Raw genomic sequence first — 27,213 nt, 5'->3', positions numbered from 1 at the left:
GATGGAGGGCCAGGCATTTCAAATAATATATTTAATAATATATCTCTATATTTATTGCAAATACTGTCAAATTTCTGTGTCTTTCAAGTTTCTTTTAGATTGGCTGTATTATATATTATGTATATATATATTATATATATTATGTATATTATGTATATATATTATATATATATTATGTATATTATATATATATATATATAGGGTTTTATTACTAAATCAGATAATGAATTGATTATTACTTGCTATGACTTGCTTGTATAATAATCTTTTTCCGAACAAGTGGCAAACATTGGGGAAAAATAGGAGAGCACTTAGTAGTGCAAATTCTAATTAATTTTCCTTTTGGATTGTTAAACCATCTGAGACTACATAAACAACTTATACCTCATGAATAAATGGACAGTTAATCTACAGAGAAGTAGACACTCTTAAGAGGTTGCCACAATATTTGTTGTGCTGGCAACAATAATGGTAGGGCTAGTATTTCCATCAAATGAAGAGTTTTCCTATCTTTAGGGAAAAAGCAGTACATGTCCCTAGCGTCCTGAAGAAGATACTGTGGAAGCTAAATATTTATATTCATGATCAACTCTAACAATTTGTATGAATACAGGGTTCTTATAAGTACTGAGCTCTCCCCATCACTTTATATCATTTTAATGATTATACTTAGTATTCAAAAGCCAGAATTCTATTGTATCCTAAACATACTTTTCTTTTCCTCCTACCTTTGGAGAAATAATTAGGGGCAGTTGGTGTAATCATTAGGAATTCAAGGCAACTGCAGAGTGGGGGCTGAGAGCTGATCTGCATTTCTGCTTTTTCTCCTCCACTTCCCTCATTTGATACTGGGGAAATGTGACCTGAGTTGGGAGTGGTGAGAGGAAACCAAACTTTGTTTTAGACCATTGAAGTTTTGTCCCTTAGCAAAGAAGAAAGAGAGGTATACACAGATGGTATAAAAAAGTTGCAGTGTTCCCTAAATTCTCTCACTTTAAATGTAGATTTCAGTGTAGCTTTTGGTATACTATAATGACTTTCCAAAATTTGGACTTTGTTCTTCCAATGTCTCTTGCAGTTTAATTCAGAACATAAAGTTTTAGTTTTTTTCATAAAGTTTAGTTTTAGCCTTCTTTATTATAATGCGTCTGACATATGTATTTCTTTTTCTTGCAAAACCCTAATGTGATTTTATTTTTATAGGCTTTTCCCCCCTATTTTCCGTTGTCTCCAAACTCAACCTGAATAATACTAGCCGGTAAAGATGAAAGTTGATTTTAAAGTGATTTAGCGAGTAGTATCTATCGGTTGCAGTCTTTGGCCTACTACTGACTTGGCTAGTGGTTCTTTAGACATTGGCTGATCACCAGACCTACTGTTATCTGGTAAAATAAACTCTTTGCTTGCTGCGCATGGAATTAGAGACAGTGCTATTAATTTAGGAGAAAGAACTCAGAGAAAAGAAAGGTTATCATATTTCAGAGTAAGAGACCAGCTTAAATACGACTTGACAATTGAGAACTAAAACAAACCTGTGTAAAAGTGCTTTAGCACAATCAACTTTTACAATCCCTTCAAACCTCCTTTTTTTCCTTAAAAAGCATTTCTTTCTTATTTTAAACAAATTTAATTGCTCTTGAATGGCCCTGTACTGTACAGGCAAATGAAGGTCCCTATTCATAGAACTTGAGCGCATAGAGTGTCAGTGGAAGCTTCCTTCCTCTGTCTGACTGGTAAACTGGCATCCGGGCTTACAGGCGTGAACCTTCCACTGTGTGAGGTGGTTGGCTTTCCTTCCTCACTCAGCTGTTCACAAACAACTTCCCAAAGGATGACTGCCAGAAAGAGCAGTGGTTGCAATTCCTGACAAAGCTAATAAGAAACTCTAAGGCACTTTTGCACTTCGTGCTCTTGGCTCTGAAGAGAAAGAAGAGCTGTGTGTATTCAAGTGGTATTTTCTCTGACCTCTCTCTTTGAGTCTGACAGTGGCGCACAACTTATGAGCTGTCACTCTTCTTTTTGAATGCTGATGAGTCTTCAAAATATTTCACTGATTTTGAAGATAAATGTGTGGTCCAAATGGTTTGGCATGATATAGAGCGCCCTTCACGATGGGACCCCTCTGTATGTCCGGGCTCATGAACAGCCATTTCCCACCTGCCACAAACCTGCCCCCATTTACCCTGCACTTCAGCCATCTTAAACCTCTTGCCTTTATTCTCCTCTGGCTTAGAACGTGCTATTCTCCTTCCCTGGAATATCTGTTCTTTTCTCCTCCACCTAGCAAATGTCTTCTACTTCAAGATTTAGATCAGATTTCATATCTCCACATAACACTAAATGCATGCTTATTACATACCAGGTCCTGTTGTCAGCACATTTCATATAGAATCTCATTTCTTTTTGATAATTGCCCTGGAAGTAAGCTAATATTAAAATATCCATTTTATCCATGAAGGGACTGAAAAACAGAGAATTATCGTGCCTGATGTCACACAGCTCCTATGTGATAGACCCAGGATGTGAACCTAGACAGTCTTGCTCCAGAGCCCGTGCTTTTGATCATTTGTCCATGCTTACTTCATGGTGTGTTCTAATGTTTGCACACAGCATCCCTGACTTATGGTTATAGTGCCCAGGGGCCTAATATTAATGCACAAAATCATGCAGCTGCACGACAGTACACGTCATGGCAATTGTGTGCATAATTTGAATGCCACCAAGGAGGAATATAGAGAGGATTTGGCATAAAGTGATGTTATAATTCAGGTAGCTCTTCAGACTGCATTAAAGTTCAGTGGTGGAGGCCATACCACTCTTTCAAGAATAAACCTAAGCCCTAATGATGGTGGAGAACAAAAAGGGCTGTTGCTGGAAACCAGCAAATGTTACTTTGCTTCCTTTGACTTATTTAAGGAGAAGTTGACAGCTGTGTCTGTTAGCATTCAAGGTTCAGATTGTGGTTGGCTTGGTTTCATTAAGTAATAAGGACACTTACAAATTGCTTCCTGTTCCAATCAGTATCCATCACAAGGAACAACAGGTCTTATTCCACATATATGGTAGTATACGTGGAGACACGTATATGGTAGTATGCTTATTACCTTCACTATAAAAGTGTCAGATCTGATTATCTAAAAGCTGTTTGGAGTGTAATCAACTGGAAGAATGTAACTAAAAGATACATAATTTGCAAAAGAAGGTCATTATTTTAAAAATTACTCATTTATATGTTAGCCTTCTGTAAGGAGTTGCTGAGGGGTAATGACTATGATTTAGTTTTATTTCTGTCCCCAGTGTCTGCCAAGATGCCAGAATGCACAGTATGTAATGTTGTCACTATTTAGATTATTAATTATCCTTCTTACATTGCCCAGTGGACTGGAACAAGGTTAAATCTAGTTAAATTACAGTGGTGTGAAGTGACTTCCTCATGTCGTGTCAGCAGTAATTAGATCTTCTCTTTCTTTACTTCTCTGTAAGTCAAAGACTTGGGATGTCTCTCTAGCTTTCCTCATTTGAAGAACACTTTTGCACATTCTCTCTGAGGTTGCTTCTACATATTTGAAGTTACTGATTTACTAGAAGACCTCTAAAATTGTAGTTTCCTTTCTGATAGAGAGAAACACCATATGAAGTGGTACTGTTGCTTTGACATCAATGTAAATCATCATTTCACTGTTTGCTGGTGAACAAAACAGTTTAATCCAAGAGTGGTATCAATCTGTTGGGGAAAATTCCAGTGGGAATGACAGTGGGAAAATTCCTGTCATATGTTTATTTTGAAACTTTTATCTGGGTTTTGTATGCTATTAGGAATTTCTGATTTTGCTTAGTAACTATTGTAAAGAATAGCCTATCTATATTTATTGCTTCATGATTATTTTAGCTCACTCATTCTTCAGGTTAGAAAGTAATTTGCATATTATGCATGTATTATAATTATTATATTATGTGTATCATCTTTAAGCAAGGAGTATATAAAGTTTCAAGTGCCTAGTAAGATTAATAGTGGTTACATCTATTTGGATACAATAGATTTTGGATAATTTGGAAGAATATTATATATTTTTTGTATTCTGTTCTTATCCATTCCATAGTCCTAAAATCATTAGGATAGGTGTCTTTGTCTATTTTATTTAGTGTGTCCCAAGCACACAGAACAGAGCCTGTCACAGTTAGCATCTGATAAATCTTTGTTGAATGAAGTGAAAAGTGTTGGTCAAGCTCTAATGAATTGCTCTTCAATAGCCTAACTAACAACCTGAGATAGATTATATAAGGTTATATATATTAATTATTGCCAGTGTCTACAAAAGTATATTGAACAGATTAGTGCTGATATTGTTGTGGTTTCCTGAAAATGTCAGTCTCTGTTTTGCCTCCAAGCAAGCTATGATTTCCACCTTACATACTCTCCCAAACTGCTTATCATTGCTTTTTGCTTAGGATTTAGAAATTATCTCTTAAAGAAATAACTCTCCTCCACCATGCAGACTGAGGTAGTTGGCCTTGCAAAGCATCCTAAAGCATGCTACACCATTACACTTACTCCAAAGTTGAATGCTAATCACGGAATATTTTTGATGATAAAATGAAAACAGGGAATGAATCTTTTTCATCTATGTAAGAAACTCTGGCTTCTAGCATTAAACCTGGAGCATAATAGATGGCCAATAAATGTTTATCGTATGAATTAATGACCTCACAAGCAAGGGATTTTACTAAAGTCAAGAAGACAGGGCTTGATAATCACAATCACTTGTAGTCCCATCCCTTTGGATTTTGATTTATTTTGTATGGATTCCAAACATAGGTGTTTTATAAAGCTCCACAGATAATTTTGATGCACATCCAAGGGCTTATGGATCTTCTGTAACAAGAAATTAAATACACACAAAAATGGGAATGTGTCTGGCTTGTATAAAAGGGTACTGGAAGTCAAGTAAAAGGTTATTTATCTGCTATGTACAGATCATTTGATAAATATTCAATTACCCAACAGTAATAACTCTGCAAAAACTGATTTGATAGATCAGCTGATTGTAATATAGATAATGCTTTTTTCTAATCCTCCTGTCCATAGCATGTAATAAACTAAATACTAGCAAATATTGCTTTTCTCAACATTAAAGTCAAATGCTTGTATTGAAACTGTAATCTTAGTTTTATAATAAACATTTTAATTGGTTTGGCCACTGTAAATCAGAAATGCCAAACTTTTTAAGTATCACTCTCTCAGCTGGCATTTCTTCTTTCCTTTGCCATCCTCAGAGTTGTGATATTATTTCTGCTTTCAATTTTCATAGAAGCTTTTTATGATACAAGAAAGTTCAGGGTTAAGGTGTTCAATAACCGTGAAAATTAAATGACTCACTTCTATGTGCAATCAGTGTTAAGTGCCCTGACTACAAGGATAGCATGCCAGTGTCTATTCTCATGGGGCGTGTGTGTTATCAGGGGAGTGCTGTGGTTAGGACAATGGACTAGGGCCACATAACAGAAGACCGTATGGATAGATTTTTCTGCATAGCACAGAATCATGTGACTAATTAAAAAAATACAAGGAGGTGGCTAAGTTGGCAAAGCCAGTATATACTTTGATATTTATCAATATTTGCTGGTTCCACTTGGCTGCAACCATTGGGTCTTCTGACAACCTGAGAACTGGGGCCTTGATACTATTTCTGGAATAGTCAGCTCACTGTAAAGTCACCTGAAGTTCTCCAAGATAATTAGTACAGTCACACTTGATACAGAGTTATGGCCATTATGAACTTGAAAGATATATGAATGAATTATCTTCCTATTTTATAAGGGGATACATTAAACAAAATGTGTGTACATATTTAGAAAATTTGTTAAAAGACAAAGATGAGCCTGACATTTTTAAACCTTAAATGTGATCATTCTTGTTATTATCCAAGTTATAGCATGTTTTAGGACATAAATTATAAGTAGTTTTTTGTTTTTGTTGGTGTTGTTGTCTTTGAGGATTCATATATTGGACCAAGATCTCTATTTAGATTAATTGAGAGGATAAGATATTTATTATAAGCATTTAAAACAATTTTTAATGTTTATTTATTTTTGAGAGACAGAGAGAGTTAGAGCATGAGTGGGGGAGGAGCAGAGAGAGAGGGGGACACAGAATCTGAAGCAGGCTCCAGGCTCTGAACTGTCAGCACAGAGCCCGACATGGGGCTCGAACTCATGGACTGCAAGATCATGACCTGAGCTGAAGTTGGATGCTTAACCAACTGAGCCACCCAAGTGCCCCTATTATAAGCATTTTTTAAGTCATAATGATTTCTTTCACAGAAAGTTATATCAAATAGAGTTTTAAAATAAGTGTCATTAATTAATTACAGTTTAAATAAAGTTAATAGGCTGTCACCCCCAAAGTTTTATTTCTACCCCAGGTATTTTCCCTGAATTCTAGACTCATATACCCAACTGCCTATTTAGCCATTTCCAGTGGAATGTATTAAGTCATCTCAAAATTAGCATGCCCCAAACTGAATTGCAGAACTCCTGAAACCCATTCCTCTCACCATCTTTCCCACGTCAGCTAATGGCAAAACAATTAGTCATGATGTTCAAACTAAAATGCTTGAGTAGCTTTGACTCTTGTTCTCTCCTACTCCAGTATCCAACCCATCAACAACCCTGTCTGCTATGTTTTCAGAGTATATCCAGCATCTGACCCAGTATTTCATCTCTCAGTCCAAAACAGCAAAATTGACAAAATTTTACACCTCGAGAGTGGCAAGTTGCTTCCTGTCTGCTCTCTGCACAGTCTGTTCCACTGTAGTGCCCTCTGTAGTCAGTTCTCAACACAACAGCCACAGTGGTCTGGAAAATGAACTCATTCAGGTTATTCCTCTCTTCCCCTTAACTTCCAGTAGGTTTCCATCTTAACTTGGAATAAAATCTAAACTCCATGAACATCCCCAGGACCGATACAACCTGCCTCCAACCTGCTTCACCCTTACTTCTCTGACCGCTTTTATTTTCTTTGCTGAAGACATAATTGTCTCCTTGCATTTCTTCCAACTCCTCCCATTTGGGGCAACTCCTACATCAGGTTCTTTGTACTTGTTATTCCTTTTGCTTAGAATGCTCTTCTGTCAAAATATCAGGACAGAGGAGCCTCTTCGGCCTTGCTAGACTTTGCTCAGACATCATCTAATTGAGGCCTTTCTACCTTTCTTACTTGATATTAACATCCATGCCTCCTCAACCTTCATTTACCGATTTATTTTTCTCCTATGAGTCTATTTGTCATTCATAATGACTTATTTAAATTAAGGTAGAGATTTTATTTTAAGACCCTATACAAAATGTAGAATTAGTTATTTTTGGAGTACAAGGAGTACAAATGTTGTCTTAAACTATTTGGGTAGCATCTAAGCCATTCTTATCCAAATAATTTCCATAGTTTTTAATTTTATTTTACATATTTTTAGACATAGTCAATGTGACACTTCAATTACACTTGGTAGGAGCTCCTGGGTGGCTCAGTCAGTTGAGTGGCTGACTCTTGATTTCTGCTTAGGTCATGATCCCAGGATCATGGGATCAAGCATGTTGTTGGGTTCTGTGCTGAGCGTGGCGGCTGCTTAGGATTCTCTCCCTCTCTCTCTTTCTCTCTCTCTCTCTCTCTCTCTCTCTCTCTCTCTCTCTCTCTCTCCCTCTCCACTCCTCTCCCCTGCTCATGCACACACTATCTCTCTCAAATAAAAGAAAAAATTAAAATAAAAAAAATCCGCTTGGTAAATCATTTTACTTATTTGATGGACACCATGCACATTGATCCAGTTGTTTTAAGAGACTATAATTGCATCAAACGGTAATGGGAGTTTGTATTTTGTTTCCCTGGTTTAACAGAGCAATAATGTGGGACTTGTGGTTACTTAGAAAGTAGATGGGTGATATTTGCAGGTGAAGACCTAAAAGACACTACATATAAATATATTAAATGTTGTTAAGGAAATGAACATACATTCTGTTATTCAAAGCAAATTTATTTGTTATTTCGAATCAGTGCTAAATCGAGGCTAGGATCCTGCGATTTATGCATTTCTTTCAACCACTAAATAGGTCAGAATTAAAATGAACAGTCCATAGTGGGATGTGGGTACAATGGATTGTGGTGGGAGTCACACTTTTTCCATTACTTCTTCTTCAGAATATTTCACTATGTATTTCTTTTACCCTGGCCTATCCAATTTTGAATTTCACTGTGTAACTGATTTTTTAAGCTGGTATTTTCGTGAGATTATAAGGAAGTACATTTACATTTGATTGTTGGGTTTCTGTTTTCTGAAATGGTATTACCATTAGTCTTTTTAGGTGCCTGGTTTTGATGAAATTAACTTCAAAATTCCTAAAACTACAGGCTACTCTTTTATATGTGTCTTTGTTCATATCATTATCAATTTAATGCTATTCTTTGTTTGAATAGCAATGATACAGTTTTTCCAAGAAGCCCAACAAAAACTTGAGCCTTGAGATACTTATATTAATTTTATTCATTTTTTTTTCTGTAGGGGTATCTACTCTCTCTAAATATAGGTTTAAAATGACAAAACAGGGGCGCCTGGGTGGCGCAGTCGGTTGCGCGTCCGACTTCAGCCAGGTCACGATCTCGCGGTCCGTGAGTTCGAGCCCCGCGTCAGGCTCTGGGCTGATGGCTCGGAGCCTGGAGCCTGTTTCCGATTCTGTGTCTCCCTCTCTCTCTGCCCCTCCCCTGTTCGTGCTCTGTCTCTCTCTGTCCCAAAAATAAAAAAATAAAAACTTTGAAAAAAAATTTAATAAAATGACAAAACATTTAAGTTTATTATAGAATCTCTTGGGGATAAAAGGAACTCTAAACACTTCCCATACCCAGGCGTATTTAAGTGTAAGCTCTACAACCAAAATCTTAGAAGCTTGCAATTTATTAATGTATTCAAACAGTTACTTATCCCATTTTATAGTACAAATATTATATTATAGAATACAGAAAAAAAAATCTGATCATTTCAGGTACAAAGACCTATGTTGGGACATAGGAAATTTATGTAATTTCTGTTGACATTATTTGTGCCACAGAGTCACTTAAAGATGAACTTCCAAACCTATGTTTTTTAATATGGGAAAATTTAGGTCAATATGTTTTATTTTCTAGTACTTCATGTTTGTTTGCAATACAAGGTTGGTATGTAGCATATATGTGTTGATATAAATGTAGAAATAGTATCAGAAGACAGACATTAAAATATTAGTTTTTGAAACTTTTTTTAAACTTGTGTAATTATTTAATTTATTTTTTTAATTTAAATTTTAGTTAACAAACCTTTTACTAAATAACTCACATCACAGTTGCTGTATGTAACTTACAGTTCTGCAATACAAAAAGAAATTATTGAAAGGGGAAAATGCCAATGATAGTGTATTAATGTCTGTTTATGCTATAGAGTAATAATGGAAATGTGAACATGAAAATACAGATTCAATCTCATTTGATTGCATAAGCTGTCAGGGAACTTCCTGGATGATATCTGATGGACCTTTAGAGATGGAAACCTGTTCAGTCTTCTATTCTTTTGTAAGGAGATTTCCCAAAGTGGTCAGGAGAAATGGATAGCAGGAATCAAGAGAATTCTAACTCTGGGGAAATATGGGTGGTGCTCACATGAACTATAAAAGATGTTGAAAAAAGTTGAATATTTAAGGACATAGTGCTTTTAGATATTATTTTTTATTTTTATTATTTATTTATTTATATTTTTAAATAATTTTTAAAATTTTTTTACTAGTTTATTTATTTATTTATTTATTTTTAAATTTACAAACAAATTAGTTAGCATATGGTGCAACAATGATTTCAGGAGTAAATTCCTTAGTGCCCCTCACCCATTTAGCTCATCCACCCTCCCACAGCTCCTCCAGCAACCCTCAGTTTGTTCTCCATATTTATGAGTTTCTTCTGTTTTGTCCCCCTCCCTGTTTTTATATTATTTTTGTTTCCCTTTCCTTATGTTCATCTGTTTTGTCTCTTAAACTCCTCATATGATTGAAGTCATATGATTTTTGTCTTTCTCTAATTTCACTTAACATAATACCCTTCAGTTCAATCCACGTAGTTGCAAATGGCAAGATTTCATTCTTTCTGATTGCTGAGTAATACTCCATTGTGTGTATATATATATATATATATATATATATATATATATATATATATACACACATACCACATCTTCTTTATCCATTCATCCATTCGATGGACATTTGGGCTCTTTCCATACTTTGGCTATTGTTGATAGTGCTGCTATAAACATGGGGGTGCATGTGTCCCTTCGAAACAGCATACCTGTATCCCTTGGATAAATACCTACTAGTGCAATTGTTGGGTCGTAGGGTAGTTCTATTTTTAATTTTTTGAGGAAGCTTCATACTCTTTTCCAGAGTGGCTGCACCAGCTTGCATTCCCACCAGCAATGCAAAAGATATCATCTTTCTCTGCATCCTTTCCAACATCTGTTTTTGCCTTAGTTGTTAATGTTAGTCATTCTGACAGGTGTAAGGTGGTATCTCATTGTGGTTTTGATTTGCATTTGCCTGATGATGAGTGATGTTGAGCATTATTTCATGTGTCAGTTGGCCATCTGGATTTCTTCTTTGGAGAAGTGTCTATTCATGTCTTTTGCCCATTTCTTCACTGGATTTTTTGTTTTTTGGATGTTGAGTTTGATAGGTTCTTTATAGATTTTGGGTACTAACCCTTTATCTGATATGTCATTTGCAAATATCTTCTCCCATTCTGTGGGTTACCTTTTAGTTTTGCTGATTGTTTCCTTCGCTGTGCAGAAGCTTTTTATTTTGATGAGGTCCCAATAGTTCATTTTTGCTTTTGTTTCCCTTGTCCCCGGAGATATGTTGAGTAAGAAGTTTCTGTGGCCAAGATCAAACAAGTTTCTGCCTGCTTTCTCCTCAAGGATTTTGATGGCTTCCTGTCTTACATTTAGGTCTTTCATCCATTTTTAGTTTTTGTGCAAGGTTCAAGAAAGTGGTCCAGGCTCATTCTTCTGCATGTTGCTGTCCAGTTTTCCCAGCACCACTTGCTGAAGAGACTGTCTTTATTCCATTGGATATTCTTTCCTGCTTTGTCCAAGATTAGTTGGCCATATGTTTGTGGGTCAATTTCTGGGTTCTCTACTCTGTTCCATTGATCTGAATGTTCATGTGCCAGTACCATACTGTTTTGATTACAGCTTTCTAGTACAGCTTGAAGTCTGGGATTGTGATGCCTTCTGCTTTGGTTTTCTTTTTCAAGATTGCTTTGGCTATTCGGGATCTTTTCTGGTTCCACACATTTTTAGGATTATTTGTTCTAGCTCAGTGAAGAATGCTGGTGTTATTTTGATAGAGATTGCATTGAATATGTAGATTGCTTTGGGTAGTATCAACATTTTAACAGTATTGTTCTTCCTATCCAGGAGCATGGAATCTTTTTCCATTTTTTGGTGTCTTCAATTTCTTTCATAAGCTGTCTATAGTTTCAGTGTATAGATTTTCCACCTCTTTGGTTAGATTTATTCCTAGGTATTTTATGGTTATTTTGTGCAACTGTGAATGGGATCAATTACTTGCTTTCCCTTTCTGTCAATTCATTGTTGGTGTATAGGAATGCAACCGATTTCTGTGCATTGATTTTATATCCTGCAACATTGCTGAATTCATGATTTCAATTCCAGTAGTTTTTTGTGGAATCTTTTGGGTTTTCCATATAGAGTATCATGTCATCTGCGAAGAGTGAAAGTTTGACCTCCTCGTGGCCAATTTGGATGCCTTTTATTTCTTTGTGTTGTCTGATTGCAGAGGCTAAGACTTCCAATACTAAGTTGAATAACAGTGGGAGAGTGGGCATCCCTGCCTTGTTCCTGACCTTAGGGGGAAAGCTGTCAGTTTTTCCCCATTGAGGATGATATTAATGTTGGGTCCTTCATATATGGCTTTTATGATCTTGAGGTATGCTCCTTCTATCCCTACTTTCTTGAGGGTTTTTATCAAGAAAGGATGTTGTATTTTGTCAAATGCTTTCTCTGCATCTATTGAGAGGATCCTATGGTTCTTGTCCTTTCTTTTATTGATCTGATGAATCATGTTAATTGTTTTGCAGATATTGAACCAGCCCTGCATCCCAGGTATAAATCCTACTTGGTCGTGGTGAATGATTTTTTAAATGTATTGTTGGAGTTGGTTGGCTAATATCTTGTTGAGGACTTTTGCATCCATGTTCATCAGGGAAATTGGTCTATAGTTCTCCTTTTCAGTGGGGTCTCTGTCTGGTTTTGGATCCAAGGTAATGCTGGCATCACAGAAAGAGTTTGGAAGTTTTCCTTCCATTTCTATTTTTTGGAACAGCTTCAAGAGAATAGGTATTAACTCATCCTTAATTGTTTGGTAGAATTCCCCTGGAAAGCCATCTGGCTGTGGACTCTTGTGTTTTGGCAGATTTTTGATTACTAATTTGATTTCCTTACTGGTTATGGGTCTGTTCAAATTTTCCATTTCTTCTTGTTTTAGTTTTGATAGTGTATATGTTTCTAGGAATTTGTCCATTTCTTCCAGATGGCCCATTTTATTGGCATATATATAATTGCTCATAATAGTCTCTTATTATTGTTTGTATTTCTGCTGTGTTCGTTGTTATCTCTCCTCTCTCATTCTTGATTTTATTTATTTGGATCCTTTCCTTTTTCTTTTTGATCAAACTGGCTAGTGGTTTATCAATTTTGTTACTTCTTTCAAAGAACCAGCTTCTGGTTTCATTAACCTGTTCTACTGTTTTGTTTTTTTGTTTTTTTTTTTTTTGGTTTTGATAGCATTAATTTCTGCTCTAATCTTTATTATTTCCTGTCTTCTGCTGGTTTTGGATTTTATTTGCTGTTCTTTTTCCAGCTCCTTAAGGCATAAGGTTAGGTTGTGTATCCGAGATCTTTCTTCCTTCTTTAGGAAGGCCTGGATTGCTATATATTTTCCTCTTATGACTGCCTTTGCTGCATCCCAGAGGTTTTGGGTTGTGGTGTTATCATTTTCATTGACTTCCATATACCTTTTAAATTCCTCTTTAACTGCTTGGTTAACCCATTCATTCTTTACTAGGATGTTCTTCAGTCTCCAAGTATTTGTTACCTTTCCAAATTTTTTTCTTGTGGTTGATTTTGAGTTTCATAGCATTGTGGTCTGAAAATATGCATGGTATTATCTCGATCTTCTTGTACTTGTTGAGGGCTGATTTGTGTCCCAGTATATGGTCTATTCTGGAGAACATTCCATGTGCACTGGAGAAGAATGTATATTCTGCTGCTTTAGGATGAAATGTCCTGAATATATCTGTTAAGTCCATCTGGTCCAGTGTGTCATTCAAAGCCATTGTTTGCTTGTTGATTTTTTGATTAGGTGATCTGTCCCTTGCTGTGAGTGGGGTGTTGAAGTCTCCTGCTATTATGGTATTACTGTCGATGAGTTTCTTTGTTTGTGATTAATTGTTTTATATATTTGGGTGCCTCCACATTTGGCCCATAAATATTTACAATTGTTAGGTCTTCTTGGTGGATAGACCCCTTGATTATGATATAGTGCCCTTCTGCATCTCTTGATACAGTCTTTATTTTAAAGTCTAGATTGTCTGATATAAGTATGGCTACTCCAGCTTTCTTTTGTTGACCATTAGCATGATAGATGGTTCTCCATCTATATATATGAATATTCAGAGAGTCCCCCTTAACATTTCTTGTAAGGCTGGTTTAGTGGTCACAAACTCCTTTAATTTTTGTGTGTCTGGGAAACTTTTTATCTCTCCTTCTGTTTTGAATGACAACCTTGCTGGATAAAGAATTCTTGGTTGCATATTTTTATGATTCAGCACATGGAATATATCCTGCCACTCCTTTCTGCCTGCCAAGTTTCTGTGGATAGGTCTGCTGCAAACCTGATCTGTCTTACCTTGTATGTTAGGGACTTTTTTCCCTTGTTGCTTTCATGATTCTCTCCTTGCCTGAGTATTTTGTGAATTGGACTATGATATGCCTTGTTGATGGTCAGTTTTTGTTGAATCTAAGGGGGGTCCTCTGTGCTTCCTGGACTTTGATGTCTGTGTCTTTCCCCAGGTTGGGAAACTTTTCTGTCATGATTTGCTCACATAACCCTTCTACCCCTGTTTCTCTCTCTTTCCATTCTGGGACCCCTATGATTCTGATGTTGTTCCTTTTTAATGAGTCACTGATTTCTCTAATTCTTAATTTGTGCTCTTTTGCCTTCATCTCCCTCTTGTTCTCTGCTTCATTATTCTCTATAAGCTTATCCTCTATATCACTGATTCTCTGTTCTGCCTCATCCATCCTTGCTACCGCTGCATCCATCCGTGATTGCAGTTCAGTTACAGCATTTTTAATTTCATTCTGGCTATGTTTTACTGCTTTTATCTCTGCAGAAAGGGATTCTAATCTATTTTTGACTCCAGCTAGTATTCTTACTATCGTGATTCTAAATTCTTGTTCAGACATCTTGCTTGTATCTGTGGTGGTTAAATCCCTGGCTGTTGTTTCTTCGTGCTCTTTCTTTTGGGGTGAATTCCTTCGTTTCATCATTTTGAAAGGAGAAAAGGAATTAATGAAGTAGAAAAAATTAAAATTAAGAAATTAAAATTAAAAAAATAATAAAATTTAAAAAATTAAATACACACACACACAAATCTAATAAATGATGCTAGATCCTAGGTGTGTTTTTGTCTGGGTGTTGACAGTTGTTTGACATATTAGAGAAAAAAAAAGGGGGGGAAAGAAAAAAGGAAATCGGTTGAGAATTCGAAAAATGAATACACTGAAGAGGATTAAAATGAGATGATTGAAGTAAAAGAGAATTTGAAAAAATTTACACAAAAGTAAAGAATATAGTAGGAAAAATAAAGGAAAATATTTTTAATATAAATTAAAAATAAAAATGAATATTTTCTTGTTCTATATTCAAGGAAAAGAATAGAAAAGAAAAAGAAAAAAGAAAAAATGGAAATTGTTTGAAAATTTGAAAGAGTGAATAAACTGTAGTAGACTACAATAAAGTGATAGAAGTAAAATAGAATTTGAAAAAATTACATAAAAGCAAAAAAAATTAAGAAAAAATAAAGAAAAAGTTTTTAATAGAAATTGAATATAAAAATTAATTTTTTCTCTTTCTGTATTGAAGAAAAAAAGTAGTGTAAAAGTGAAAAAAAAAAGAAAGAAAATTGAATAGATGTACCTGCTAACAGATTGAAATAGGACTGAAATTACTTCATTTTCCCCTAGATGGCTGACTGTCTAGCTCTTTATAGTCCATAAACTAAGTAGGCGGTGAGACTTGTGTTCTTGAAGAGCAAGTTTGGCCCAGTTGGGTGGGGCTCAGTGTAATGGCTCCATTCTCCACTAGATGGCACTGCTAGCCTACTGCGGTGGATTGTTGTGGGGCTCATAGGTGTATATGCACATGCGCAGAAGTGGTGAAAATGGTGCCAGCCAGCTACCGAGTCTGTTCTCCCGGATCAGCAATCTTGCACCAGTCCTCTGTCTTCAGCTTTCATCCACTCCCCTCGTCTTCACTGTCTGTGACAAAACCCCAGGCAGTACCTCTCTCTCTAGTTTTGTCTCAGATGCGGCAGTTTTCCCTGGCCCCTTAATTCTGAAGGACTGCAGCTCTGACTCGTTCCGCCCCTCTGTGGGAGGGTCTCACCAAGCAATGGCTGAATGTCGGCTGCACCCAGGAACGCTTGTGGGACCCTGCTGCTGCCAGTGCCCCGAGACTGTGGCCAGGTGCCAGCCTGCCCCAGAAAAATTTCGCGAGATAGTGTAGCAGCAGCTTTTCAGGGACTATGGAAAATCACAACACACATCTGGCACCAGGCTTTACCCTTAAAGACCTTGTTTCCAGCACCAGCAAATGTGGTCATTTTCTGGGGTCTGCTGGAACCAGGTGGCTTAAACAGTCTCTACCAAAAATCCTTCCAACAGTGGAACCTCTTTTCCCCATGTGGCCCAAGAACCTCCCGGACCCCACTCTGTTCCTGGGGATTCACCCTTCCCACCAGAGCACCACCAGGTATGGAGCTGTGGAGTTGCAGTTTCCACTCCCCTCGTTTACTGTCTTAATGGAATTTAAACCGTCTTCTTTCTCCTTTCTCCCTTTGTAGTTTAGTCCCGCGGCTGTTTCCAATTTTCTACTTTCTCTCCAGCTGCTTTTGGGAAGGGGTGCTTTTCTCGTATTCTATTCCTCCCCCCACCAGTCTCCGTCTTCTCTCCGCCTGCAAAAGTGGCTCCCTGCCCTCTGCCGGCTTCTCTTTCCCCAAGTTCACCTCTCCATGCCACGTACCTGCTGAATTCTGTGGTTCCGGTTGTGCAGATTGTTGTGTTAATCCTCCAATCATTTCTCTGTGTAGGATATTTTAGTGTTGGTCTGGCTGTATTTCATGGATGCGAGACACAAAAATCTTCCATGCTGTTCTGCCATCTTGGCTCTTCCTCAGATACTATTTTTATTTAGGACTTACTATGTGTTAGACCTTATCATCAGAGATTAAAATGCTTTATCCTATTTAATTCTCAAAATGAGGCTAAATTGGAGAAATTAAGTCTTAGAGGCATAAGTATGTTACCCAAAGTCACAGGATAATAAATGCTTGGACCAGACATTGAACTAGATGTTGGAAAAACTTGGATTAGAAGTTGGGCAGTTCCAGCCTTAGAAGCTAAGTTATTAACTGTTGCCTATTCACCTGTTATATCCTACCTTTTAGACTCTTTATTAAGAGCTCTTGTGATTCTGATGTAGAGAAGTGTATTGGTGTTAGTTAAATTATAATAATAGTCACTTGACTCTGACTTTTCTTTTGTCAACCCTGCATTCCACCACCACATAAACACAGTAGCACTTCTGGTGTTTTGATATTTATCTAAAGCAGCAAAGCATTCCATGACTGGATAGGAGATAGTTTATAACTCTTTCTGTGTTTTGTTTTATTTTTATTTATCCTATAATATGTCTGATATGTGGCCTGTGATGTGAGGTACAAGGTAAGGTAAGTGATTCCCTAGAAGCGCAAAAGCGCCTACTTTACAAAGGCCACTTGAGAACTGTGTTCTTGCCACACTTGAATCAAATGGAAACAATCTGATTTGGAAAGCACTTCAAGGTGCTGTTTGTAAAGGCCATTTCCAACCCTCTTCATGTTCCTTCTCAGACTGGTGGGAAAGAAACTTTAGCTCTAAGGCAGGATGTAGCTGCTCATTCATTTATTCATTCATTCATTAAATGTACTTTTATTGATTACTTACTATGTGTCAGCTGCTATGTTATTTATGAATACTATAGTGAACATCTATAGTGCTGATGTTTGCTGTCAGAGGGTTTACAATCTATTAGGGGAAGCAGACATCAAACAATAAATTATAAGTTTAGCAGAGAGAGAGAGGGAAATTAGGTGGTATGAGTTTGTAACAGAGTTTAGACATACCCTGTGCCTGAGTGAAAATGCGATAATTAAGCAAGCAAACAAAATAGAGTGTGGAGTTATCCAAGGGGAGTATAGGGTACTTGAGATCATGTGAGTGGGTCATATAACCAAGCCTGGGAGAGATAAGTAATGATTTCCTGAAGGAAGTAGTGATTAGGTGGAGATCAAAAGGTTGATTAGGTCTCAGTCCACCTGGCTTTAATCCTGGCTACCCATTAGATTAATCTGGGAAACTTTTAAAACATTAATGCCTGCCCTCCCTGCCTCCTGCTTCACCTAGTCATTCTAGTTATAAGTTCTTATGTAGTACCTAGGCATTCTTATGTTTTAAAAGTTCTCTAGGAAATTCTAATCACAGCTAGGGTTGAAAAACAATTATCCTTAGCCAATTTAGGAAGGATTGAAAAAATAAATCCCCAGAAAGGGAGCACAATATATTCTAGAAACTAAGAGAAGTTTATTTCAGCTGGACCATAACATTTGGGGTAGAAGAAGTAGATAGGAGTTAGTGTGGATGTTTCCTTTGGAGATTGTAGCTCTTAATATCCATGGTGGATATCTGATTTTTCTCAAGAGGTCCTCAGCAGCCATGATACACCCAGGGAGAATTTGGACATTTAAATTTATTCAGTGCTGATGTCTTGTCAGGCAACTATGATTACTTTCATTTCCTTGTACTCTATGCTGTCTTGTATCTGTGTTGCATATCTGATATTTCTGTCACCCTCCTCTTGGCTTATAAACTTTTACCCATCCTTTAGGACTCAGCTTAAAAGGACCACATGGTAGATATTTCAGCTACTGTTAGCTATACAGTCTCTATCACAGCTATACAACTCTTGTAGGGCAAAAGCAGCTATGGACAGCATATAAGTGATTGGGTGTAGCTATAGTATTATAAAATTCTTATTTGTAGATGCTGCAATTTAAATTTCGTATAATTCCCCCGTGCCACAAAATTATGCTTCTTTTAATTTTTTTAGCCATGTTAAAAAAAATTCTTATGTCATGTACCTTTGCAAAAATAGTCAGAAAGGTCTTATCCCACAGGCATAATTTTTCCTGCTGCTGTGCTAAGGCATTGTCACAAATGCCAGCTCATAAACTTAGGTAAATATTTTTATTATTTTCATTTTACGGATATAGAAACTGAGGACAAAGCAGTTAAATACTGAGTCCAAATCACATATGCTAAGTGCCAGGGGTGGGATTCAGAGCAATCCCAGTTCTTCAACACTATGTATTGCTGTCATCTACTCCTTACTGGTCATGGGAGTATGTGAAGTTTAGAGGAGGAATTAATTAGAGATGAAACAATCAAAGCATTGTGAGCCTTTACATCAGTAATCCATGTGGACACTGAAGGCAACAGAGGGAAAAGATTAAAGACTTGGGACAGACTAATCAATGAATGAGTCGGGATGTTTAAGAGATCAGCAGAACATAATAAAAAAGACATAGTAGGCCCTCAAATTTTTTGTTTCAAGACAAGAGAGCCCTGTGGACTTCAGAGAAAGTTGCTTCTGTGTATTTTCACGTTATCATGTTTCACACTCAACCAGTATTTTATAGAGCTCATTTACGTGTGTGTATGTGTGTGTATACATATCTGTTCTTTTCTAGTTTTAGTAAAGAAAAAAAAATTAAGTATAGGCAAAAATTAAAACCAAGGGTGAAAAGTGCTATAATAAAGGTAAGCATATATCTAAATGAGTTTTGGGAGATAGGAAATGCTTTCTGGAGCAGATTACACATGACTTATATCGTATGTATTCCTCAGGTGAAGTGAAGCTAAGTGTTTCAGACAGGGGAAATGGGGTTCAAGGGCCCAGAGGTAGGAGAAAGAAGATGAGAGGTTCTGGCAAGTCTGAGTTCAGTATAGCTACAGCGCTGAATGAGGAAGGAGTTAGGGGAAATGACAATGAAAAAAAACAAAAAAACAAATGATGGAGGTGCATACCACACTAGGGGTGGTACAGGCAGGACAAATGGATGTGTTCAGATCTTCAGGATTTATATGCAAGTTCTGTGCATACCATCCAGAAGTTACTGGGTTCACTGAAGGAATTGAAGCAGCAGAGTGACATAAAGCCTGGTGTTTTGGAAACTTGCTCAAGTTGTGGTATGTAGAATGATTAGAAAAGACATGGAAACCAGTTAAATGGTTATTGTAGTAATGCACTGGGCTCTGATATCTTATTCTCCCATTTAATAGACTGCAACAGTATACAATAAAAGGCAGGAAAAACATTGTTTAACAAAATATTGTGCTGATTGGGTACATCTGAAATTCTAATCATGATCTATGGCATCAGCTATTGGCAACAAGAAAACAAATATAAAGGGCATTTAAGAATTGCTTTGAAAATGGAAATTTTGCTTTTTTAGATATATCAAGTTAAGCTATAACAAATTGCTGCTTTTAATATTTAAACAATTGCAATTCAGTTAATAAAATATGAAGAAGCATTTCACTGTGTGTGTATATGTATATGTGTATGTGTGTATGTATAAAACCATGGAATTCTTATTATGAGAATTTGTTAAATGCTATGATCATGAAATCAAATAGCAGGCAGATTTCAAAGTGGCTTAATTTATTATTTAGTTTTCTTGAAGGGAAAAACTTTAAAACTTGATTAACCAGGTTTTACATTTTTTGTAACTTGATATGCCTTTTATCTTTATTTTATTGTTTAAAATGTTTAGTTATGGGGGGGAGGAGCAGAGAGAGAGTGAGACAGAAGATCCTAAGTGGGCTCTGTACTGAACCTACTAACCTTGAGATCATGACCTGAGCCAAAGTGGGACGCTTGACCAATTGAGCCACCCAGGTGCCCCTTGATATGCCTTTTTAGAAAAACAAAAAAAACCTAGTTGAAATCTAGGTTTTTACTTGTCCCTATTTTTAATTGATTTTTGAAGAATGAATTATTTCATATAATGTGTCTCTATAAAGAATTTTGTGAGGCTTTAAAAATAGAGCTCTTATTTTGAATCCTATAGAGGGAATGTGTTTTTATCACACTATTTCAAAGTAGGAAGAAGCACGTGTGACAAAATCTGTACTCTTGGAAAATATCATCCTGTGGAAAGATATTTTGGAGAGGTGGCATGTGCAGTTTATTTTAGTTATTATTTGCCCATAAGCAATTGGGACCATGACCATGGGACTGCATCATTTTCTTCATAGAATTACAGCCTTCATAGCTGTGTTCATGTCTGTCCTTGAGTCTTTACCCTATTCAGATGTACTTTTGCTAATGGCCTCAGAGCAAGAAGATAAGACAAAATAAGCAGATAAGATGCTATGAATTTTATAAATAGTCTCTTTAAGAGGAATTTAGACCCTGAAACATAAATTGAGTTTAATTTAAAGCAAATATAAACATCAGGAATCAATTAGCTGTCTCAAGATAATTGTATATTTATATTTATGTTTTAACTTTCTTTTACAGAGTTTTTGTTTATGGGGTAGAGCAATGAAGGTGGTGAAGTGGAAAGAGCCTAGATTTGATGTTTTCCCAGATCTCAGGAGTATCCTTAGTTTGCTTTCTGGCTCTCAATTCCTTCATCTGCACAGTAGGGATAAGAACATATGCTCTGAAAAGTCTGTAAAGAGCTTAGCTTAGTGACTGGCACATATTAGGCTTTCTAGACATGAAAGCTATTAAAAATTACTACTTTCTTGGGCGCCTGGGTGGCTCAATTGTTAAAGAGTCTCAACTCTTGGTTTCAGCTCAGATCATGATCCCAGGGTTGTGGGATCAATCCCTGCATCGGGCTCTGTGCTGAGCATGTGGCCTGTTTAAGATTCTCTCTTCCTGTCCCCCTGCCCCATCTCCCACTTGCATGCTCCCTCCCTCAAAAAATAGAAATTATTAAAAATTTAAAAATATTATAACTTTCTTTTTTACTTTATGATAAGAGAAAAGAAAGTTAAGAACGTCCGGTATCCCTATGGGCCTAAAATAATTGACCATCACAAGCAGGACTACAGCAAAAATGTTCTTGAATGCTGTTATTCTTTTAAGTATTCCAAGGCTAAACTAGAGAGTGTCATATTTGGTAGAGATGATGATCCCTTTGAATTGTCTGATTTCCATAAAGAGAATATTTTTCTCTTCTTTTTTAATAATTTGGAAGAATGTGCCCTATACTGGATAGTATGTTGATTTTCACTCAGAGGCTTGATAAAATAGGTATACAGAGTATTGTTAAAGGAAATTACACTTGTTATACTCTAAAAGGAAAATTATAGAAACCTTCATCCACATATATTTGTACATGTGGAAGTAAATGCCCCTAAAATTTAATTAACTAAGGAAATGACCAAGTATACAGTGCTCACAAGCACTCATTCATTCATTCATTCATGTATTCTGTAATGAACTGGTGGTTATTATAAAAAAAATAGTTAAAAATAATAATTTTATTTTTTAGAGTTTCCTAAAGTTTTTTATTTTGAGAGAGAGAGAGAGAGAGAGAGTGCGTGTATGCCCATGCACAAATGGGGGAGGGGCAGAGAGAGAGAGAGAGAGAGAGAGAGAGAGAAAGAATCCCAAGCTGGCTCTGTGCTGTCATTGCAGAGCCTGACATGGGACCTGAAACCACAAACTGTGAGATCATGACCTGATCCAAAATCAAGATTTGGTTGCTTAACTGACTGAGCCACTCAGGCACTCTGAAATCATAATTTTCAAAGAACAACACCCCATTACAGGTCACTCTTTATGGATCGTGATGAATTGTGATGATATTTTCTGATTCTAAAATCAGTCCCATTCCCATTCTCATTAAGTCCTTCCAGAAACAATATATTTATAAATCTCAGCATATTTTGAAATTTGATAGAAATTCTGTTTTGTTTTGTTTTGTTTTTTTAACTGACATCAAAACTTTTCAAATCAATAATATTGGTTTACTTCTATTGGTAGAAGTGATCTCTTTTACTTCTGAACTAGAACCTATATACTTGCAGTAAGGACTTACGTCTCAGACATGCTCAGTAATACATTGGCCAACACATAGCCTTCTCTGAATATTTTTATTTTTGAATAAAGACAAAAAGTCAATAGAATATAGGCATGTTTTGTTACCTCTTCTTTTTAACAACTTTTAACTTTGTGTGTACAATATGGCTTAGTAACTGCACATTTTGCAATCATTATGTATACGTTCATTGTGAATTTGAACCATGAAAATCACCTTTATGTGTCTTATAAATAGTTGAATAGTAAATCTATTAGAAATTAATGGAATATGTCCAGATGCTGGCCTTCACTTTAACTCCAGATAGTGAAATTACTTAGAATGATTAAAGACTTTATAAATTGTAATGGAGATGCATCAGATTGTAAATTTACATATATTCTATTATATATTAAATACATAATATATACCAGGTAACAAATATTTTATATATTCAATTCCAAATCTGCTTATCCCCCCAAAATATGAATATCTTCTGTTTGCTTTTCCACAAATATATTCTTGATTTGAGATATTTTGCATTGAGAATTTTTTAGTTTATATTTTACCTGCTGCCCCACTTCTCAGTCTCCTACCCAGATAACAGGGAGATGTGTTAAGTGACAGATTTGAGAGTAGAATAATAAACAGTTTTCTCTTTTAAAAATACTCATTTTTATGCTAGATTATTTGTTCAATTTTTTTTGCCTTTAATTTATTTTTCAGCTGCTCCAGTCGATGTACTAAAAGTTCTAGATTTTCACAATTCTCCAGAGGGAATATCAAAAACAACGGGCTTTTGCACAAACAGAAAGAATTCAAAAGGTTCGGATACTGCTTACAGAGTTTCAAAGCAAGCACAACTCAGTGCTCCAACAAAACAATTATTTTCAGGTATGTTCACTTTATTACTAGAACTGTCACTACTTTGCTAATTATTTTGTGTCTTTTTATCATGCTGTATAATGCACAATTATTGGGGCAGATATAATTCTTTCCTATATAGGACACTGAATACGTTGTGGTCACTAAGGTGACTTAATGGAAATAACTGATGATTTAATAATTGCCAGTTTTAATTCAACACAATCACAGAAGATATGTTTATTTGAAAATTTAATAATTTATCATTTTATTTCCAGATGATAAAAATTGAAAACAACATTATATCTAGCTCATTTCTGCATATAATCCTATAGAATTTATTCACTGGATAACATGGCAGTTTTACCCATAATGACTACCCATGTGGCTTGAATGGGCATGTGGATTTAGACATACTTAGTGAGTGTCTTTATGAAATTAATTTAAGTTTCTGTTGAAAGAAATACTTCTTTAGGATATATTATAAAACAGATAATTCAGTATTATTTTGGGATCCTGTTCTTCTCTTAAATAGAGTAAAAGCCCCATGTCACAGTTATAAGGAGATCTGGGTTTAGAGAGTTTGTAAACCTTTACCTGGAAAGTTTTTGTAATGGTATTGAAAAATACCTGGTGAATATTATTTCTTTCCATGAAAGTATTGATTAACCTGATAACACTAATTATCTGCAATCATGATAATGTAGGGAAAGGGAGTTGAGTGATGAGCTGACAATTTCTGAGTGTCACATAGTCAAAACAGTAACTTGTTACAAGTCTGCTGTTGCACACATCAGTTATTTTTTTCTTACAACTGTACTGAATTGAGTGTTCCCATCCTTATTTGATGGAAGAGGAAATAGAGTTTCACTCAGGTTCTTGGACTTGTCCACATTACGAGGGGTCTTGATTTAATCCAGGTCTTGTCTGTTGCCAAAGCCAATATTCACTATACTATCAAGTGTTTCTTTTTAGTGCTTTGGAATCCTCTCAGAAATAATTTATTGTTTATTTTTTTTAATGTTTATTTATGTTTGAGAGACAGAGAGACAAAGAAAGAGCGCACGAGCATGGGAGGGGCGGAGAGAGGGAGACACAGAACCTGAAGCAGGCTTCAGGCTCCAAGCTGTCAGCACAGAGCCCGACATGGGGCTCGAACCCACGAACTGCGAGATCATGACCTGAGCTGAATTCAGATGCTCAACTGACTGAGCCACCCAGGCACCCCAAAACAATTTATCATTTAAATTCTTCATATAATCCTCTCCACTGCCCCTACCTGAAGGGATTTGAATTATCTCTTTTCACAAAAAACTATTTTCTAACAATAGAAAAATTAGAAATCAAGGGACTAACTACAAAACAAGGTAATATATTTTTCATGGATGGACATTTTAAAGTATTTTTGCAAACACATTTATTTTGATCAATTCATTGATCTTTCCCAAATATTTCTTGTTTTGCAATCCTTTGTGATGGACAAAAGCAACAATCTGCAAATACAAAGAATGTCAATGCACAATTTTTCTGACTTTGGAATTAAAAATTAAAATAGTTATTAAATCCATAAAAGTATGTTAAAAATCAAATTTAAAAGCTGCAAATGTAAAAATAATGTTGCTTTTCTATTTATCTGCACTCCAATGCAGAAATAGGATAGGGATGGGAATTGTCAAGAGAAAAAAAACAGGGAAAAATACATTAATGGAAAAGCTTTAGAAATACTCAAAAAGTTAATTTTTAATTTTTTGTATTTTGGTTCATCACTTCAGGGTCAGTTTTTGTGCCTTCCAAATTGGTAGTTAGTTTGATTAATGCAATCATTTCTGTTATCCGTGGAAAAGAATATAATGTATGCCTCTGGGCTCTCCTTTCATGAGAGTTAACAATATTCATTTATACTGAAGGGTTTTTTTCCCCCTTCTCACAATATTGTGACTTAGGCACATAATTCTCAAAACAGTTATTTCAGATAGGAAGAGACTCCTCTGATAGAGACCTCATCCGCCCGTCCCACGCAAGTGAATTTAAACTTAATCTTCCATTTGGGTAAAGCTTCCTGTCAAACAATGCAAAACGGCAATTAATAAAAATGATCAGTGACATTTTCATAGTTAAAAACATCCAAACAATGAATATTATTCTTTATCAAATGAGTAAAAAAGATCTTTGAAAAATTATTTGGAATACTCTTTCTTCCATTATGGGAAGACATAATAGCGACTTCTTTTCTAATGAAAAAAGTAAGTAGTAGTATTGGAAAGTTCAATATTGGGGTGGGGCTGAAGGGTTGTCAGATGGTCACTGCAAAATTCTGTTTAATTAAGGTACATGCCCTCTAAAGTCCTTATTTGAGACCTTTAATTTAACTGTCTGAGAACACTGTACATGTGACCTGAATAGAAGCTATAATTTACAAGTTCTATCTGCCTTCTCTAGAACACCTGCTGTGGGACAGATGCTATACAAGAAACTTTGTGTATATTGATCTTTATCTTCATATCCATCTGGAGAGAAGACTATTTAAGCCCAAGTAATGGATTAGGTGTTAGAAATGTAAAGTATTTCAATATAATCACAGAACCAGTGAATGATGTGATGCTGAGAGACAGTCTCTGTCTCTTTTAGATTAAGTGAGCTTTCTCACTATGCAAAAATGGCCTTCCCTCCTCATTTTCAAAATCCTGCTGACCACCAAGCTACATCAAAAGGTATTTTAGTTAAAGGGAGACATATGACACATGGAAATATATTAACCACAATTTGAGAAAATTAAAATCAAATAATGAAATTTTGTGACTTTTCTATATAAAATTTATTTATGCATGTACTATCTATTGATATTAAAAGCCCATTTTAAGAATCAGTATTGAATTTGATATATTCAGTGTGAATTATGATTATTATATATGTATGATTTTATGTTTACATGCATATCAAAAGTAGTAATAGTATTTTTTCTTTAACAGCAGTCATTCAACAGAGTGGATGCTTTTACTTTACATTTATACATTTCAAAACACAAATTATTTAAGTTGAAAATTTTCACATTTTATTTTATCATGTATACTGATCACTGTTATTTGAGATAAAATTTCACATAGTAAGTGGTTGCATTCCTGTTGTTGAAGTAATATCATAATGAATTCTCTCTGATACATTTAGTCAGTTATGGACAGTTTTGCTTAGTGTTTTATAGGGAAGAAACTAAGGTGGGGTGTCTAGGTTAGACTGAATATTTTGACATCAAGTCATGATTTTTTAGGTAGCTAAATTCTCTTTTTCAAATGTCATAGCATAAAGATTATAATTATAATCTTATTGCCTAATTTGAAATTGGGAAATACTTTGGGGTGCCTGGGTGGCTCAGTCGGTTGAGCGTCCGACTTCCACTTAGGTCATGATCTTGTGGTTGTCAAGAGCCCACGTTGGGCTCTGTGCTGACAGCTCAGAGCCTGGAGCCTGCTTCCTATTCTGTGTGTCTCTCTCTCTGCCCTTCCCCCACTCATGCTCTGTCTTTCTCTGTCTCAAAAATAAAATAAACATTAATTTTTTTAAATTGGGAAATACTTATATAATTGAAAGATTTTACTCATTAGTGGTTAGCACATGACAGTTTCAAAAGTCGTTCTGTACAAATTGGATCATTAATTATAATTTGTTATAACTTATTTAATCTTATATGAATATATTCTTTCCTGGAATTCTTTTTTCCCTAAATGTCTCTATGTAGACATTAATTCATGATGGTTTTGCAAAAATGGAAAAAAAATAATTGTTTTCCCCTAGCTCATAATATTTTAGCATCTTTTTTTTTCAATGTAGGAGATATTTGAAAAATTGAG

General features: G+C 35.7%; 1 protein-coding gene and 1 pseudogene across 5 annotated transcripts in view; both read left to right on the top strand.

Annotated features, from left to right (window-relative positions):
- Positions 1-27,213, top strand: part of COL11A1 (collagen type XI alpha 1 chain) — a 215,235-nt gene that overhangs the window by 5,405 nt on the left and 182,617 nt on the right. For all 5 annotated transcript variants that reach the window (XM_027058472.2, XM_053214541.1, XM_027058475.2 and 2 more), the window contains one exon: positions 23,231-23,398. In XM_027058472.2, coding sequence (XP_026914273.1) covers positions 23,231-23,398 — 168 coding nt within the window. The remainder of the gene's footprint in view (positions 1-23,230; positions 23,399-27,213) is intronic.
- LOC106967025 (superoxide dismutase [Mn], mitochondrial-like) lies at positions 2,434-3,417 on the top strand (annotated as a pseudogene).

The sequence above is a fragment of the Acinonyx jubatus genome, chromosome C1 (assembly GCF_027475565.1).
Source record: "Acinonyx jubatus isolate Ajub_Pintada_27869175 chromosome C1, VMU_Ajub_asm_v1.0, whole genome shotgun sequence".
Taxonomy (NCBI): domain Eukaryota; kingdom Metazoa; phylum Chordata; class Mammalia; order Carnivora; family Felidae; genus Acinonyx; species Acinonyx jubatus.
This window is presented reverse-complemented; position numbering and strand designations above follow the sequence as displayed.